Genomic DNA, 19,221 nt, shown 5'->3' with positions numbered 1-19,221 from the left:
AGTAATATTATGTCTATTATTTATTGTTTCTTAAAGTGTGTGTCAAGTCAATAATGAAAAACTATTGAAAAATAGAATTAATTGAAGTAATTTTTTACTTTGCTTAGAGGGGATATTAGGGTCTAAAAGTAAAGGTAAAATGATTTGTAGAAATCACAAACTTACCATAATTGCATTTGGAGTAGTGTGTTATCAATCGACCTCAAGATCCATATATTAATATTTGTCTGCCCTAAACAATCTTTTCCAATACATATATTGACCAGCCGCCTCAATTATTATTTTTTTGTTTATGTTTAGCTTATTTTAGCTACTTCAAACGGAATTCAAAATATTCAAAGTGGGGGAGTTCTTTATTTAAATATTTTCAGAGTACGATTTCTTTTAATTTGGAGAAGTGGAAAATCGGAGACACCTTTTTTGAGTACTATGAGTGGGAGTTAATTTACACTTTTGTCCCTATTTTGTTTTGAATTTTAAATTTTATCCCTCATAATAAATATTTTTTTTCATGAAGCTTAAGTGTATTGTTTTTTTATTATAATATCTCATAAATTATAATTCACTTATTAGGCATAAGTTTGATTATTGCTAAAAAAAAATTAATAAATAATCTAATTTTAAAAAAGTAAAAATTAAACATATACTGATCCATTTGAAAAGCAAAACGTGTCATTTTATAGACGAGAGAGAGTCTTACAAAGATTTTTTATTTTGCGACCCTACGGGACTTTGTTTTAAAAAGAATAATCCAAGTTGATCATTAATTTTCAACTTGAAAAGTAAGCACTATGTTAAACCAGTTGAGTTGGGCAAAAAGAAAGAATCATAATATTATCAATCTTAATAAAGGTATCAAAGGAAAGAAGAAAACCTTTTTAACAATAATAAACTAATTTTGTGTTGTGATCACTTAATTAAATATATTTCTGGGTGCTTATCTAAAAATTAAAAAAAAGACCCTCATCAACTTAATCGTATCTTCCTTGTCTGACTTCTTATTCTAATCATTAATCTCCAAAACCATCTTTTTTTGAACCCACTCAATTAATTGATAATTAATCAACCTCAAAAGCCATAGTCACAATATCTCTTCACTTATCTTTTGTTAAAAAGAATAGTACAAGCACAACATGATCACTCCATCTTTTTACATAACCATAAGTTGCCTACTTAAGTTACCAAAAAGACAAAATAAAAAATACAATAACAATTACGTTTCAGTTGCAAATAAATTGAGATTAATCATTTATGTATAAATCATCACTGACTCTGTCAGCTCATTTGAACTCATCTCAATCCGATATTACATAATAAAGCTACTTATATCATTAGTACTCTTCTCCAACATCCTCCCCAAAAACTCTTCTTCACCAAAAAAGGAAATAAAAATGGCAAAAAGGAGGAAAACAAATCCTCTAAAGACCAAAAATTAATTTCTCTAAGTAGTGATCAAAGGTGTTAATTTGACTTGAACCCCATATTTAGGCTTAATTGTGAGGACAATTACAGGTGCATGACGATAATTTTCTGAAATGGTGAATCGAAATTTGGATATTAACATTGCTAATATAATCTTAGCTTCCATTAGGGCAAATGACTGTCCAACACAATTCCGAGGACCCGCGGCGAACGGAAGAAAATTTCGCCCGGCAGTAAAGGGCTTAGAGGCAAAACGATCAGGCCTAAATTCATTTGCATCTTTTCCCCAAATTTGTTCACTATGATGTATGGCAAGTACTGGAATCCATATTGATAAACCTTTAGGTATATTAAGATCACCTAATTTAAAATCCTCAAATGCCATTCTTGGTAGTACAGTAGCTGGTGGATATAGTCGTAACGACTCGTTGATTATCATGCTCAACTGCAAAATAATAAAAATCAATCATTTATACTTGTCAGTATATATATAAATTAAGTTACGAAGAAGAATGAGGAGCCGAAAGGACCTTAGGAATATTTAAATCATTCTAATTTTTAGTGACTAGACTTTAAAATTTATCAAAATATTGCCCCAATGGCAGCAAAGCTGTCAGTAGAATCTAAAGATCAATGGAATTTATTGACAAGACAAGTTCTCAGTTGACAGATCGACCCTCAACGAATGATAATAATTTTAATTTTTTCGTATTTTCCCTAACTAAATAACTAATTTTATTAAAAATAAAAAATAAAAAGAAATCTCAAAATGTGGAATCCTTGATATATAAAGACGAACTCAATTTAAAAAAAAAACTAACTCATGAAGTGACAATAGACTATTGTGGACCTTTGCCACCACTAAAGTTTCACCGAACAGACTATTCTCGTTTTCTTTTAGTTTTTTAGTCACCAAAAAAAGTCTCACACCTCATAGCGAAAAGCATAGTAGAAATTAAAATTACTACTAGCACTTACCAAAGTAAGCTTTGGAAGGTTATCAACAGTAGGCGAATCTCCTTTGCAAACTTGGTTAATTTCTTCACGAACTTTATCCTGCCAAGAGGGATTACTTGCTAACAACATAACAGTCCAAGTTAACAAAAGGGCAGTTGTTTCATGTCCAGCAAAGAAAAAAGTCTTGCATTCATCCATAATAAGCTGCAAATTCAAGCTGAATCCATTGCTTGATCTTTTCTTTTGCATCTCATTTAGTAACATTCCTAACAAATCATTCCCATACGAACTACTTCGCCCAATTTCTACACAATCTTTTCGACTTTGTATTATTTCCATCAGTAATCTCTCCACTTCCATTTTTAATGTTTTTATGTCTCTGTTATATTTACTCGGGAAAAACCTGGATAAAAAAAGAATTAATATGAATCAAAACTCGAAAATTATGAGTTCAGAATTAAATTTTTTTCGAAAGTTTAATAATGTTGAGTTGAATAAACAATCCAATATGCCAATGCATATATCACATTGATGAGATTACTCGGAAATGGAGTCACACCAGTCGATTCCAAGAATTGAAACTGAATTTTGTCTTTTTCTTAATCTTTTAAGAAACATTTTCAAATGTTTTGGAATTAATTAATCTTTTTTTTTAAAAAAAAAAAAAAGGAAAATGGGTATTCTGTGAGCACCAAAGACAGAGACTGTGACAAAAGTTGTAATGGCTGCGTATTATACTGGATTCCAAAAATTTACCTGCTTCCGGGAAAGCACAAGTGTTTGCTAGCTTGCGCGCACTTTTTCTGTAGAATGGTTAATAAATGGAATATTTGTTTTCCCTTCTCATAGCTACTGTCAAACTCTGTTCTCGAAATTATTTCAGCAGTGAGTCGAGTCATGTACTCTCCAATCTCGAACTCCATTTGGCCTGATTTAACCGCATTTCCAAGTGATTGGAGCATCCCACTAGTACATTCCACCATGTATCCCGCATAACTCTGTCCATATATACATATAAATTACTTTATTTGATAGAGTTCTATAAAAAAATTATTTATTGAGAGGGTAAAAAAAAAAAAATGTTTCGTACCTTCAATTTATCTCCGATGAAAGCAGGAGCAACAATGTGGCGTTGATGGTACCAATCGTCGCCGTTAGCCATCAATAGTCCGCGGCCGATAAAATGCTTCGAACCTTGTTGTTGTAGCCATGATTTTCCAGAAACATTGCTGTACTTTGAAAAAAGTTCTTTGATTAAATCTGCTTCTGATAAGCACATTCTCGGCTCTGTCCCGTTCCAGAAAATGAATCGTTTCCCTGTTAGTTAATTTATTTGTTAAATTATTACTAATTACAGAATATATCATTCTTTTTAAAACGAACTGAAAATAAAAAAGTGTCCCAAATCAATATGTATTAGTTATTACCATAAATCTTAGACCAGGCGACATAATGGGGCAAAAGGCGAGCGACGATATCATGGTGAATAGAATCCATGTCATTTGAGGTTGATTTGGAGACAAGAGAAGCCATATCCAAGATATTTCCAACAAGAAATCGAGGTTTAGGGCCACACACACCTTGTTTTTCCATGATTTTAGTGATACGTCTGGGAATTAGATAGTAACATAAGAGAGTTTCATAGGCAATTTTCAGTGACATCAAAATGATGCAAATCAAAAGTATCACTACCACAATAGCCATGATGGTTACTTTTAGTATACAACTATCACTCTTGTTCCAAAGGAGAAAGAAAAAAAATATAAAACTCACAAGATTTGTGTGTTTGATGTCTTTGTGAGATTTTGAGGGCTATTTATAGGATGAAATTTATTTTTGAAAAATAAAGGTTAGAGAATTTCAAGCCACGATATTTTGTCAAAAGGCAAAATTGTCTTTATAATGAAACATATTATAATGGAGAAAAAAATATTCATCATTATTATTATCCCCAAAAAAGAAAAAAAGTTATTTAATTAGTAGGAGTATTAAAAAGTAATTAAAGTTATGGGAGCAAGGCTTGGTGGAGGCGGGGAAGGTGGTTAAAGTGAAGATGATGGGTGGAGCATAAATCTTAAAAATTAAGCATGAGTTGAAACATATTTAATCAAGGGGATTATCATTAAGGGCCCCAGATTGACTCCAAAAGAAGCTGTCTAATCATGGGATTAGGGATGAGAATTAGACTTATAAACAACTAGTAATTTAATTTGAAGAGTCAAAACAATTGAGTCTTTGTGGCTCATTAGGTATATAAATAAATATAATTATCTTTGTGATCTTCTCCACCTATCTCTTTCCTTAAAAAAGAGTGTAAAAATCAAGAAACTTTGGATTGATAAGATTTTGGAAATTTTAGCGATGACAGACTTTATTTTGTTGGTTTCGTCTTGAATATTATTTGGCTCCATTCTAAGCTTAATAGACATAATTACATTTCCATTGGAATTACTATACTTGAAAAATAGGTATCGGAAATTTTTAAAATGCATATTCAAACATAATTTAATTTTTAGATATTTTTTTCAAATATTATTCTTTTGGATATCATATTTTTATATCTCAATATACAACTTAGCAACAAGCTATATTATATTTTGCGTAATTTCAAAGCGGAGGTTGGAGGGAGGGGGTTGTACGTGTGGAGTCTTATTTCTATCCAAAATAATATTTTTGGATAGATTTTCAACTCAAGTAAAATATAACAACAATCAATAATAAATGTAAAATATAATGGAGAAAATAAAAAATAAAATAAAAAGAGAAAAAGGAAGTGGTTATTGTTGTAGCCATCAAGTTAAAGGCACACTCGTGCAAGGAAATGAATAAAATAAGTGGTGAAGTGCTATCATCTAATCATATAAAAATTGTTTTATGAATGTGAGTGCGTTACTGCCATTTCATTATTATTTTTATAGAAATTAAAGAAAGGGTCTTTTTCTTTCTGATAGCTTTCTTCATTTTTATTCATATACTAATTCCTCTTGTGTTATTTTATATGACACCATTTAATTTTGTATAAAAAAAATAAAATAATTTTTTAAAAATTTGTAATTTAAAATAATCCTGAGATATTTATATGATTAATAGCATTTTATTAAGAATAAAAAATATATTTTAATATTATAATAAAATGACATTATATTATTTTGAAACGAACTAAAAAGAAAAAGATGTTATCAATCCACCTCCAAGATCCATATATTAATATTTGTCTGGCCTAAACAATCCTTTCCAATGCATATATATTGACCTGCCGCCTCAATTTTTTTGTTTATGTTTAGCTTATTTTAGCTATAATACTTCAAACGGAATTCAAAACATTCAAAGTGGGGTGCTTTATATATTAACCTCAAAATTCAAATAGTTTTAAGAGTACGATTTCCTTTTATTCGGAGAAGTGGAGAATCGGAGACACCTTTTTTTTTATTACTAAGGGTGTATTTGATATAGAGCAAAATATCTTTTAACATTTTTTTTTATATATTATTATAAAATATTATTCTAAAATTATTTGTATATCATATAAATAATAATTATGAGGAAAGGTGGGAGGGAGTAGGAGTGTGGGGTGGTACGAATAGGGACTACGGGAGTGATAGTATGTTTATGAGAGGATGAAGATGATGTTGACATCATTAATGTAGAATGTTTGTGGAATTTGTTTTCCCTATATCAGCTAATTAAGAAGTCATTTTCTTTATTTTAGAAAATTTATTTTTCTAGAGAAAATATTTTTCGTGTTGTGTATGCGGATGATGGGGTTGGAGCAGGGGTTAATTAACACTTTTGTCTCTATTTTGTTTCGAATTTTAATTTTTATCCTTAGTAATAAATAATTTTTTTCACGAAATGTAAGTGTATTGTTTAGGTATTATAATATCCTATAAATTATGATTCAAGCATGATTACAATTGCTAAGGAATTTATCGCTTATTAGGCATAAGTTTGATTTTTGCTAAAAAAAAATTAATAAAATTATTAAATAGTAATAAAATTATATGTATATATAAATCATCACCGACTCAGTCAGTTCATTTAAACTCATCTCAATCCGATATTACATAGTAAACCTACTCATATCATTAGTACTATTCTCCAACATCCTCCTCAAAAACTCTTCTTAAGCAAAAAAAGAAAAAAATATTTTGGCAACAAAAGAGGAAAACTAATCCTCTAAAGACCAAAAATTAATTTCTCTAAGTACTCAAAGGTGTTAATTTGACTTGAACCCCATATTTAGGCTTAATTGTGAGGACAATTATAGGTGCATGACGATAATTCTCCGAAATGGTGAATCGAAATTTCGATATTAACATTGCTAATATAATTTTAGCTTCCATTAGGGCAAATGACTGTCCAACACAATTCCGAGGACCCGCGGCGAACGGAAGAAAATTCCGTCCGGCAGTAAAGGGCTTAGAGGCAAAACGATCAGGCCTAAATTCATTTGCATCTTTTCCCCAAATTTGTTCACTATGATGTATGGCAAGTACTGGAATCCATATTGATAAACCTTTAGGTATATTAAGATCACCTAATTTAAAATCCTCAAATGCCATTCTTGGTAGTACAGTAGCTGGTGGATATAGTCGTAACGACTCGTTGATTATCATGCTCAACTGCAAAATAATAAAAATCAATCATTTATACTTGTCAGTATATATATAAATTAAGTTACGAAGAAGAATGAGGAGTGTATATATATAAATTAAGTTACGAAGAAATATGAGGAGCCAAAAAGGACAAGTTCTAAGTTGACAGATCGACCCTCAAAGAATGATAATAATTTTTATTTTTTCGTATTTTCCCTAACTAAATAACAAATTTTAATAAATAAAAAATTAAAAAAAATCTCAAAATGTGGAATCCTTGATAAAGACAAAATCAATTAAAAAAAAACCTAGCTCATGAAGTGACAATAGACTATTGTGGACCTTTGCCACCACTAAAGTTTCACCGAACAAACTATTCTCGCTTTCTTTTAGCTTTTTAATCAGTCTCATTACTCGTAGCGAAAAGCATAGTAGAAATTAAAATTACTACTAGCACTTACCAAAGTGAGCTTTGGAAGGTGATCAACAGTAGGTGAATCTCCTTTGCAAGCTTGGTTGATTTCTTCACGAACCTTATCCTGCCAAGAGGGATTACTTGCTAACAACATAACAGTCCAAGTTAACAAAAGGGCAGTGGTTTCATGTCCAGCAAAGAAAAAAGTCTTGCATTCATCCATAATAAGCTGCAAATTCAAGCTGAATCCATTGCTTGATCTTTTCTTTTGCATCTCATTTAGTAACATTCCTAACAAATCATTCCCATACGAACTACTTCGCCCAATTTCTACACAGTCTTTTCGACTTTGTATTATTTCCATCAGTAATCTCTCCACTTCCATTTTTAATGTTTTTATGTCTCTGTTATATTTACTCGGGAAAAACCTGGATAAAAAAAGAATTAATATGAATCAAAACTCGAAAATTATGAGTTCAGAATTAAATTTTTTCAAAAGTTTAAGAATGTTGAGTTGAATAAACAATCCAATATGCCAATGCATACATCACATTGATGAGATTACCCGGAAATAGAGTCACACCAGTCAATTCCAAGAATTGAAACTGAATTTTGTCTTTGTCTTAATCTTTTAAGTAACATTTTCAAATGTTTTGGAATTAATTAATCTTTTAAAGGGAAAAAAATGGGCATTTTCTATCCAATAAAGAATCTAAAATTTATCAGTGCTCACTGAGTTAGCACCCAAAGATAAGAGACTGTGACAAAAGTTATAATGGCTTCGTATTATACTGGGTTCCAAAAATTTACCTGCTTCCGGGAAAGCACAAGTGTCTGCTAGCTTGCGCGCACTTTTTCTGTAGAATGGTTAATAAATGAAATATTTGTTTTCCCTTCTCATAGCTACTGTCAAACTCTGTTCTCGAAATTATTTCAGCAGTGAGTCGAGCCATGTACTCTCCGATCTCGAACTCCAGTTGGCCTGATTTAACCGCATTTCTGAGCGATTGGAGCATCCCACTAGTACATTCCACCATGTATCCCGCATAACTCTGCCCATATATAAATATAAATAACTCTATTTGATAGAGTTCTATAAAAAAAATTATGTACTGAGAGGATAAAAAAAATATATGTTTCGTACCTTCAATTTATCTCCGATGAAAGCAGGAGCAACAATGTGGCGTTGATGGTACCAATCGTCGCCGTTAGCCATCAATAGTCCGCGGCCGATAAAATGTTTCGAACCTTGTTGTTGTAGCCATGATTTTCCAGAAACAGTGTTGTACTTTGAAAAAAGCTCTTTGATTAAATCTGCTTCTGATAAGCACAATCTCGGCTCTGTCCCGTTCCAGAAAATGAATCGTTTCCCTGTTAAATTACATAGCATATCATTCTTTTTAAAACGAACTGAAAATAAAAAAGTGTCCCAAATCAAATATGTATTAGTTATTACCGTAAATCTTAGACCAGGCAACATAATGAGGCAAAAGGCGAGAGACGATGTCATGGTGAATAGAATCCATGTCATTTGAGGTTGATTTGGAGACAAGAGAAGCCATATCCAAGATATTTCCAACAAGAAATCGAGGTTTAGGACCACGCACACCTTGTTTTTCCATGATTTTAGTGATACGTCTGGGAATCAGATAGTAACATAAGAGAGTTTCATAGGCAATTTTCAGTGACATCAAAATGATGCATATCAAAAGTATCACTACCACCATAGCCACGACGGTTACTTTTAGTATACAACTATCACTCTCGTTCCAATGGAGAGAGAAAAAAAAAATCTAAAACTCACTAAGATTTGTATGTTTGATGTCTTTGTGAGATTTTGAGGGCTATTTATAGGATGAAAAAAAAGCTAGACAATATATCATGAATTTCTACGGGCTATTTTGGACATAAATTAAAGTAGACACAATCTTTTTTTTTTGTTTTTGGTTACGAAATCTAGCTCTCAAATTACACTAGGTGACTACGTGGATTGGTAAGATAAAGGCTAACACCTTTGAATGGTTCTTATTCCTATTAAGGATGTTTTATTTTTAATTAAATGGCATTTGACACTTTTAGTGATATAATTAAGTTTAATATTTGTTACTCTTTCAAGTGAAAAATTTAATCATATCCAGTCTAATACTTATCCTGTATTTACTCCCAAATCTCATTAATTAATCATGGTAAGTACTAATTAATATATTGAGCTAATTAAGAAAAATGGTAAAGAGATAATTATGTTGGTCAAAGATAAATGTTATATTATATGGTCATTACTTTATTGGAAAATGGTCAAATATACTCTGTATTAATGGAAATGATTTAAATATACCATTTGTTATACTTTTGGGCTAAATATATCCCTCTCATTATAGTTGAATAACTAATAGAGTGACACATGGAAAGTCAAAATTAAAATGTCATTTTACATAAATAATATAATATAATACATTAATTATGAATTATGGTATAATATGTACGCTTACAGAAAATAACATTAGTTTTGTTATCAAAAATAACAAAACACATTTTCTTTTTATATTTTTTGTTCTATTTATGCGGTTTCTTACTCTCTTTCTCGTTTCTTCTATCATTTTCTCTCTCTTTCATTCTTGTCTTTTCTTCAGCCAAATTTTTTTCTCTTCACGTCATTTTCTTTCTCTCTCTTTTATTCTTGTCTTTTCTTCGGTCATTTTTTTCTCTTCTTTTCTTTTCTTTACGTCGTTTCTTTCTCTTTTCTTCCACCATTTTCTTTCTCTTTCATTCTTGTCTTTTCTTCAGTCATTTTTTCTCTCATTTTCTTTTCTTTACGTCATTTTATTCTCTTTCTCTTTTCTTCCATCATTTTCTCTGTCTTTCAATTTTGTCTTTTCTACGGTCATTTTTTTCTCTCTTTTCTTTTTTAAATTTCAATTAATTTAATGTTTAAGGATATTTTGAAGATTAGCATTTTATCTTTAAAAAAATATGTATTAATAAAATAAATATATGTAAATAATATTTTTAATACATTTTGAATTCAATACATTATATATATTATATGCATTTTTCAATGCGCAATGTGAATATATAACTAAATATTTTAATACAATAATATATTTTAATATCGTTAATAAGAGAGAAAAATAACAATTGTAGCACATTTGAATTCAATATATAATACATATTATAGACATGTTTCAATGAACGTGTTGAATATATACCTAAACATTTTTAATACAATAAAATATTTTAGTATCGTTAATAAGAGAAAAAATAAACAACAATTATAATACATTTTGAATTCAATTTATCCTACATATTATAGGTATGTTTCAATGCATGTGGTGAATATATAATTAAAACATTTTTAATACAAATATATTATATAAGTATTATATGTGAATTTCAAACATTTTGGTACTATTTAAATTAGTTTACATGTTAGAAATGTATTATATTTGTTCTGGATTAATAACTATCGAATTTATAGTAATGTATAATATCGAATTCGAATTATATTATAATTATCGTTTATATTTATACAGTACTCTAATACAGATTTTTTGGAGTTTCACCTCTTCTTTTTCGGTAAATTACCATCACCAGACCGCCGATTGTTTATAGTTAATACAATTTTGATACAACTTTAATACAAATTTTCAGTACTTCACCTAATATATAACTAAAATATTTTAAACACAACTATGTTATAAGTATTATATGTGAATTTCAAATATTTCGGTACTATTTAAATTAGTTTACATTATTAGAAATGTATCATATTTGTTTTGGAATAATAACTATCGAATTTATAGTAATGTATAATAACAAATTCGAATTGTATTATAACTATCGTTTATATTTATACAATTTTAATACAACTTTAATAAAGATTTTCCGAGCTTCACCTCTTCCTTTTCGTAATCACCACCATTAGACCACCGATTGTTTATATTTTATACAATTTTGATACAACGTTAATATAATTTTTCAGAACTTCACCTAATATACAATTTTAATACAGATTTATATCAAATGGTTATTAAAGCTAATATTATGTTATATATGGTAATAAAAATAAAGTAACACTTAAAAACGTAATTAATCAAATAGAATATATTATTTATGTAAAACAAATTTAAAAGAACTCATCTAATTTTAAACTATATCCGGTGCTAAGCTAACCCGCCCTGCCCAATTAATATTACCCGATCCATATTACATTTCAAACATAAAAATTCCTAACTCGTATTTATCTTCTTTGATTGCCTCTTTTGTGAAACCGAGAAGATAAATACGTGCTAGGGATTTTTATGTTTGATGTTTAATTTGGGTCAGGTAATATTAAGCGGGTGGGTGGGTTAGCTTAACATTGGATATAGTTTAAAATTAATTGGGTTCTTTTAAGTTAGTTATAAGGATTTATATATGTCTAAGTATATCGAGGGTATATTTGAGTTATTTTTAATAATATAGGAGTATATTTGACTACCAACTTTAAATCTTGATCTCATCTCTCTTCTTTTGAAAGTTTAGTACTATTTAGTTATCAGGACTATTAAAAATATTTGATCCAATATACCTATCATGATATAAAATTATTTTTTATTTTATTTTTAATATAAATTAATAAAATTTCTAACATAAATAATATTAATTTCATCACATATATAGACATAACTCACATAAGTATAGTGTGTTACAGGTAAATACATATTAATATGAATTTATTTTAGGTAATTTTAAAAAATATGGACTTTTTCTTAAGTTTGATGGAGACTTATAAAAAAGATATATTTTAAGGTAAAAAGGTAGCTCTGAATCTTTAAATAAATATGGTCCCTAAACCTTACAGTGTTTTTTTCCCTTCTTTCTCTATTTCAAAAAATAACAACTAAAGAAATTAGAAGATTATATCTTCTTCAATCAAATTATTGTAATAGAAGAAAGTCAGTAATTTTCTTTTTCATTTTTACTATTTGTGATCTTTGGTGAATTCCATAGAAGTTTTCCAACATAGTATACATTTATTTTTTGTGATTTGTTTGAGGAGAGTGTAAAAGGAAAGTATGATGACTAAAAAGGAAAATAATTATTTAGGATAATCTTTATTTGCGGACTTTTAAAGATAAAGATATAGAAGTAATTAAGTAATTTTTTTAGTGGTGATTAAGAAAATCTTTTAATTAATTAAAGATCTGTAATATTTTGGATTTGGAATAGAAAAATAAAAAGAGCGACGGCTCCAAATGTAGAACGTGGCCTCTTGTGTTTCGCGAAGAGTCAAATTCGGGCTCGGTAACACAAAATTCAGTAAGACAACTAATTAACTAATTAATTAATTAATTAACTAATGAGATTCTCTGAAAATAAAATAAAAAATATATAAACTACTTTGTCAGTTTATGTGAGCCTTCCAAAAAGGGAAAGCAAAAAAAAGATTTTCTTTATCTAGTTTAGGCATATAATATAGTGGACGAGAAGACATGACTTTAAATAAAAAGAGATGAATATTGAGTTATTGTTTATATCGATTATCGTACTATTTTTTTTTTTGCTTCAGTTATCGTATTATTAGATATAAAAAGGAGGTATTAAATGTTTGATCCAAAGATATTTACCAATTTGATATATTAGTTCACTTAAATTTTTAAGAGGAAGAAATCGTGTTCTGAATTTATTCCTAAGAAAAACAAAACAAAAATATACTTACTTAATACACCTAAGAACGAGAAAAATTAACTCGAATTCTGTGTTTGTACTGAACAATGTTTATTTTAAATCATAAATTAGTGATAAATTAAAGTACAAATACAAATTCATTAACTATATGAGATAAGCCTTATATGTAAAAAAAAGCATGTGTTTATTTATTTATTTATTTGTTTGTTTGATGCATGCACTGAATGTTAATAGTAAATCTGACCAAAAAAGAATGTTAAGGTTAAAAAAGGATCACTAGGATGTGCTTTTTTTTCTTTTTTCTGTTCGATGTTTAAAAATAAAACAAATTATTTTCTGTTAATTAAATTGGACTTACGAAGAGTTATTTAACGTATTGGCTAAAAGGAAAAAAGATAGGAAGACCGAAGATATGGCCTAAAAGAACTTCATGCGCACAAAATGGTGCAAAAGTCAAGTGAGTGAATTATGATGTCATTTGATGGAAACACCTCTTTTGAGTTTTTTTTTAAAAAATATTATTATTATTATTATCTAATTAATTATTCGGAAAAGGGTCAAAATTGCCCCTGAACTATGCAAAATAGCCCACTTATACCCTCCATTACATTTTGGAACCAAAAATACCCCCGCCGTTATTCCAGGAGACCACAAATACCCTCAAGAGTTAACACCCCAAATTTTTAGTTATGTGGCAGGCCACATGGGACTAATCCCTCCACCTAAGCATTGCCAACTAAGATTCACTACAAAAGAACTTGACCTTTAGTGGCGACAAAGTCGCCAACAACCATTCGTTAGTAAAACCTATTTTTTCAACAAAAAAATATGATAATTAATTTTTGATTGCAACCTAATTTTCTAAACACTACTAAAAAACTACTAAAAAGCGACGGACAACGTCTCTCCAAAAAAGCGACGGACTAAGAGATGCCGTCCGTCGCTTTTTAATTAAAATAAGTATTTTTAAAATTATTTTACAAAAAGCGACGGACTACATCTCTTAGTCCGTCACTTTTTTTTTACAGATTTTTGCGCTAAATATATATATAATTAATAATAATTTATTTAATATATATAGAGACGTCGTCCGTCGCTTTTTATTAAAAATAATTATTTATAAATTAAACAATAACCACGCTGTCAGTCGTTTTAATTTATTTTATTTTATTAATAAGTTTTTTAAAAAAGCGACGAACGGCATCTCTTAGTCCGTCGCTTTTTGGTCAAAATATCTAGTCAAACATTTTTAAAAAGCGACGGACAGCGTCTCTTAGTCCGCCGCTTTTTAATTAAAATATTTTTTAACTTTTTTTTTTAAAAGCGACGGACGGCATCGCTTAGTCAGTCGCTTTTTTTCGCGTATTTTTGCTAATCAATTATTTTATATAGATAGTGACGCAGTCCGTCGCTTTTTATTAAAAATAATTATTTATTAATTTAAAAAAGTCACGCCGTCCGTCGCTTTTTATTAATTTTAATTGTTTAATTATTTTTTAAATTAGCGACGGACAACATCTTTATGTCCGTCGCTTTTTGGTCAAAATATCTGGTCAAATATTTTAAGAAAGCGACGGACAATGTCTCTTAGTCTGTCTCATTTTGGTCAAAATGTTGGTCAAACATTTTTTTTAAAAAGTGACGGACATAGAGACGTTGTCCGTCGCTTTTTTAAAAATATATGCACTAGCAGACGCGATTTTCCCTATTTCTCCATATAAAAAACAAAATTGAGAAATATTTCTATTTAATTTTATTTAAATCGTTTTTCAGAGAATGGTTTTGTGTGAAATAAAAAACAAAAGAAATTATAATACCGACTTTCAGATGTCGATAAAATTAAATAGTATGTAATAAATTAATATTTTCAATTAACTTTAAATAAATCGTCCTCCGAATGACGGTTTTATATAAGTTAAAAAATAATTTAATATAAAATACCGATCTCCCGATGTCAATATTATTTAATTAACATTATTACTTTTTATTTATCTTAAAATTTAATGTGATACCGACCTCATGAGGTCGGTATTTTTTATTATATCTAATTACTTTTAATAAAAGCGACATCCGGAGGTCGGTATGTTTAAAATATTCCTATTAATCATAATTTTGCTATTGTGCATAATATTAAAATTTCATTTTACACCTACGATTAATTGTTCAAAAAGTGTAACAATTTTGTATACTTTTACAAATAAAATGTTAGAATTCGTGAAATAAATAAAAAAATATCTATAATCCATATTTAGAGTATGAAACTACGTTGATATGAATTTGGAGATAATTATACTTATATTTATAGAGTAATGTACAAATCCTATCAGTCTGTCGTCTAATTATAAACTTAATATCTCATGTCATGATGTAGTAGAGCTGAAGAGCTAACATATAATCCATTCCAGTATGAAATGTGAGATAGTATTATTATATACATTCGATCTTGAATGGATGTCAAGTGTAGTGATCACCTCCTAATTATGATGACATGTAAAGGATACTTCATAGGAGTATGAAATACATTGATTAATTGTTTTTTTTATATATATATATATATAAAGTCTTATATACTAGTGGTTCAGATATGAAATACATTATCAATTAAAGAAATACCGATGATCAATTCAAGGAGATTTATATATTAAATTTGATATTGATAAACTTTTGTTGATCAATAAAATTAAATTTATATAATTAGAAGGTATCTAATTTAAATTTATAAAATTAACTTGATCGAAAAATTAAATTTATTAAAAAAACACGTCTATTTTTTTAAAATAAAAAATTGCAATTGAAGAACATAAATAAAAACAAATCATAAAAATTAGTATAAGTGTTTAAATGGTACAGAAAAAATAGAGTTAAAGGGTTAAAATGGAACAAGGCTAAGTTGGATTGCCAAAATGAAAAATGAGGGCAAGTTTGAGGGGCTGTATATGTGTTTGGCCTATATATATATATATATATATATATATATATATATATATATGTATGTATGTATGTATGTATGTATGTATGTATGTGTATATGTAATTTTAATTAATAAAATCAACCTCAAAAGGTGAGTTTATATTAAAATAAATTAATAAATACCGACCTAAAGAGGTCGGTATATTTAAATAATTATTTTATTTAGATAATATCGACTTCACGATGTCGGTATGTTGACACCCAATTTTGATAGACCTATAACCCTTTCGGAAGTGCTATTTGGTTAAATTCGTGTTTTTTTTTAAATATTCCGAGTTTAAATTTTTAATCGATTTTGTCTAAAAATTATATATTTTAGTTTGCATGCTTTATAAAATTATCGTAAATATTATTAAAATATTTTTAAAATTATAAGTAAAACTCGGAATAATTATTTTATTCAAATGTTTTAAAATTTAAGTGATTTTTATTATATAAAATGTTATAATATTTGTAGTATTTTAATTGGATAGCGTTTCTTTAATTTTTCTCGAAATTATTTAATTTTTAGCCTATTCTAATCTAATTCCTTTCAATTTTAGCTTTTTCCTTATTCAATTCATTGCAATTCTAGCCACCTCAATCCAATTTCGTTTTTCAATTATAGCCTCTTATTTCAATTTTAGTTGCAATTTTAGCCATTTATTCATTGCAATTATAACCTTTTTTGTCCAAATCTTAAAACATTAGTTTAAATCTTAACCGTCCATCATTTAAGTGAATCCTAGATCAAATTCTAGGCGCTCATCTTAACTAATCCAATGGCTCAAATTAAATCTACCTAACCTTCCTATTTTTTACCTAAAAAAAGACCAAACCCTCTAATTTTGAAAACTCATTCTTTTCTTCTCTCTCAAGCAGCCCAACCTCCTCCCGCCGCCCTCCGCCCTCCGCCCTCTGCGCGCCACCCTCCTCTTCTCATCTCTTCTCTCCTTGCTCCCTCCCGTGTCTTCTCACCTGTGAGAACGGCGAGACAAATCGCCGCCTCACTCTCGTCTCTCCAATCAGCGAAAGTTCGCTACTCTGTCTCTCCCTCAACTGCTCCAGCCAGAGAGCTCCAAGTAATCAACATCAGCAGCCGGCGAGGAGAGCAACAACATCTCCGGCCAACTGACCCCGACCTCGATCCACTGCCCTTCTCCTTTAATTGAAGGTTAGGGTTTCATAATATTATTTTTAATTTCTTTCAATTTGAGTATTGAATTTGTTAATTAGTGTATTGAATTAGTTTTTTTATTGATTGTTAGTTAGTAAGTGAATGATTTAGGGGTTTTTGATGGTGAGTTTGAATTAGGGATTATTTGATTGTTAGTTTGTGTTTGTTGATTGTGAAATGAAAATTTTAATGTTGGGGTTTGTTTGAATTAGGGTATCTTTGGATTTGTTTGAAATTCGGTATTTCTTGAGTTAATTTGTTCGATTTTGGAATTGTAAGATTAGATTGAATTAGGGTATTTAAGGAGTTGTTTGAATTTAGGATTTTAGCACTATTTAGATTTTGGGATTTTAGGACTAGTTTAAATTTGTGATTTCAAGACTAGTTTGAATTTTGAATTTAAGACTAGTGTGAATTATTATTGAAGTTGAACTTAGAATTTGAACATGAACTTGAACTTAGAATTTGAAGTTAAACTTAGAACTTGAACTTGAACTTAGAACTTGAACTTAGAATTTGAAGTTAAACTTAGAACTTGAACTTGAACTTAGAATTTGAACTTAGAATTTAAACTTGAAATTAGAACTTGAACTTGAACTACAACTTGAACTTAGAACTTGAACTTAAACTTAGAACTTAGAATTTGAACTTGAAATTAGAACTTGAACTTGAATTTAGAACTTGAACTTGAACTTAGAATTAGAACTTGAACTTGAAATTAGAAATTGAACTTGAACTTAGAACTTGAAATTAGAACTTAAACTTAGAACTTGAACTTGAAATTAGAATTTGAACTTGAACTTAGAACTTGAACATAGAATTTGAACTTGAACTTGAACTTAGAATTAGAACTTGACCAATCCCTACATCTTTCTAAGTTGTGTTATTCCAGGTCCCCGGAATCCAAAAAGTTTGATTGATGTCTATCTACAACCATTGATAGATGAGCTCAAACAATTGTGGTTTGAAGGCGTTTTGACTTATGATATATCAACTAAGCAAAATTTTATCATGCGTGCTTCTTTAATGTGGACTATTAATGATTTTCCTGCATACGGGATGTTGTCTGTTGGATGACAGCTGGAAAGCTAGCATGTCCGTATTGCATGGAAAATAGTAAGACATTCACTTTAAAGAATGGCAGAAAAAATACATGGTTTGATTGTCATCACCAGTTCTTGCCAATGGACCATGAGTTTAGAAAGATGAAAAATGCATTTAGAAAAAATAAGGTTGAAAGTGATCCCCCACCTCCATTGCTCACAGGGCATCAAATTTGGGTGAGAATTTCTCAATTAATTACCTAAAGTTACAGAAGCTTCACCTTCTAGACTTCCTGGATATGGTGTTGAACATAATTGGATCAAACAAAGCATATTTTGGGAGTTGCCGTATTGGAAGGACAATCTGCTATGACATAATCTTGATGTGATGCACATTGAAAAAAATTACTTTGACAATTTGTTTAACACAGTGATGGATGTTAAGGGTAAGACAAAAGACAATCCAAAAGCTAGAATGAACATAAAGGAATATTGTAGGAGAAAAGAGTTATGGCCGCAGGAATTACAGAATCGAAAAATAGCTAAGCCCAAAGCCAGCTTTTCATTCACATTGGAGGAGAAACATGAAATTATTGAGTGGGTTAAAAATTTGAAGATGCCAGAGAGCTATGCTTCCAATTTAGAAAAGTGGGCATATATGAATGAAGGAAAATTCATAGGTATGAAAAATTATGATTGTCATGTGTTCATGGAAACTTTAATTCCTATCGCTTATAGCCATCTACCCGAAAGGATATGGAAACCAATCACAGAGATAAGTCTTTTTTTAAAGATTTGTGTTCTGAAAAGTTGTTGGAGAGTAGTTTAGATAGGATGGAGGAAAGTATTCTTGTCACTACTACTAAGTTGGAGAAGATATTTCCATATGGTTTTTTTGATGTGATGGAGCATCTTCCAATTCACCTTGTACAAGAGGCGCACCTCGGAGGTCCGGTTCAAACAAGATGGATGTATCAATTTGAGAGGTATCCATTT

At 29.4% G+C, this 19,221-nt stretch overlaps 2 protein-coding genes across 2 annotated transcripts; both read right to left on the bottom strand.

Moving 5' to 3' along the window:
• Nucleotides 1-1,268: 1,268 nt before the first annotated feature.
• LOC125849141 (cytokinin hydroxylase-like) lies at nt 1,269-4,201 on the bottom strand. The gene is made up of 5 exons (XM_049529163.1): nt 3,807-4,201; nt 3,470-3,696; nt 3,136-3,377; nt 2,401-2,782; nt 1,269-1,867 (listed from the first exon to the last, which is right to left on the bottom strand). Exons 1-5 carry the CDS (start codon nt 4,081-4,083, stop codon nt 1,442-1,444), a joined length of 1,554 nt encoding a protein of 517 aa, XP_049385120.1. The 5' UTR covers nt 4,084-4,201; the 3' UTR covers nt 1,269-1,441.
• Nucleotides 4,202-6,408: 2,207 nt separating this feature from the next.
• On the bottom strand, nt 6,409-18,439 carry LOC125847449 (cytokinin hydroxylase-like). The gene is made up of 7 exons (XM_049527067.1): nt 18,434-18,439; nt 16,984-17,064; nt 8,846-9,182; nt 8,534-8,760; nt 8,200-8,441; nt 7,436-7,817; nt 6,409-7,001 (listed from the first exon to the last, which is right to left on the bottom strand). The coding sequence occupies exons 1-7, from the start codon at nt 18,437-18,439 to the stop codon at nt 6,579-6,581; spliced, it is 1,698 nt and encodes a 565-aa protein (XP_049383024.1). The 3' UTR covers nt 6,409-6,578.
• Nucleotides 18,440-19,221: the final 782 nt, after the last annotated feature.

The sequence above is a fragment of the Solanum stenotomum genome, chromosome 12 (genome assembly GCF_019186545.1).
Source record: "Solanum stenotomum isolate F172 chromosome 12, ASM1918654v1, whole genome shotgun sequence".
NCBI lineage: Eukaryota > Viridiplantae > Streptophyta > Magnoliopsida > Solanales > Solanaceae > Solanum > Solanum stenotomum.
This window is presented reverse-complemented; position numbering and strand designations above follow the sequence as displayed.

Bases quoted from the DNA above. Each gene is read 5' to 3' on its own strand.
- LOC125849141 (XM_049529163.1), bottom strand. From the start codon at position 4,083: ATGGCTATTGTGGTAGTGATACTTTTGATTTGCATCATTTTGATGTCA. The intron at 3,697-3,806 runs GTAATAACTAAT...ATTAACTAACAG, and splicing joins CGCCTGGTCTAAGATTTATG to GGAAACGATTCATTTTCTGG. The intron at 2,783-3,135 runs GTAAATTTTTGG...TTTTTTATCCAG, and splicing joins TTGTGCTTTCCCGGAAGCAG to GTTTTTCCCGAGTAAATATA.
- LOC125847449 (XM_049527067.1), bottom strand. The intron at 9,183-16,983 runs GTGAGAAGACAC...AGTGAGTTTTAG, and splicing joins TTGTCTCGCCGTTCTCACAG to ATTTTTTTTTTCTCTCTCCA. The intron at 7,002-7,435 runs GTAAGTGCTAGT...ATTATTTTGCAG, and splicing joins ACCTTCCAAAGCTCACTTTG to TTGAGCATGATAATCAACGA.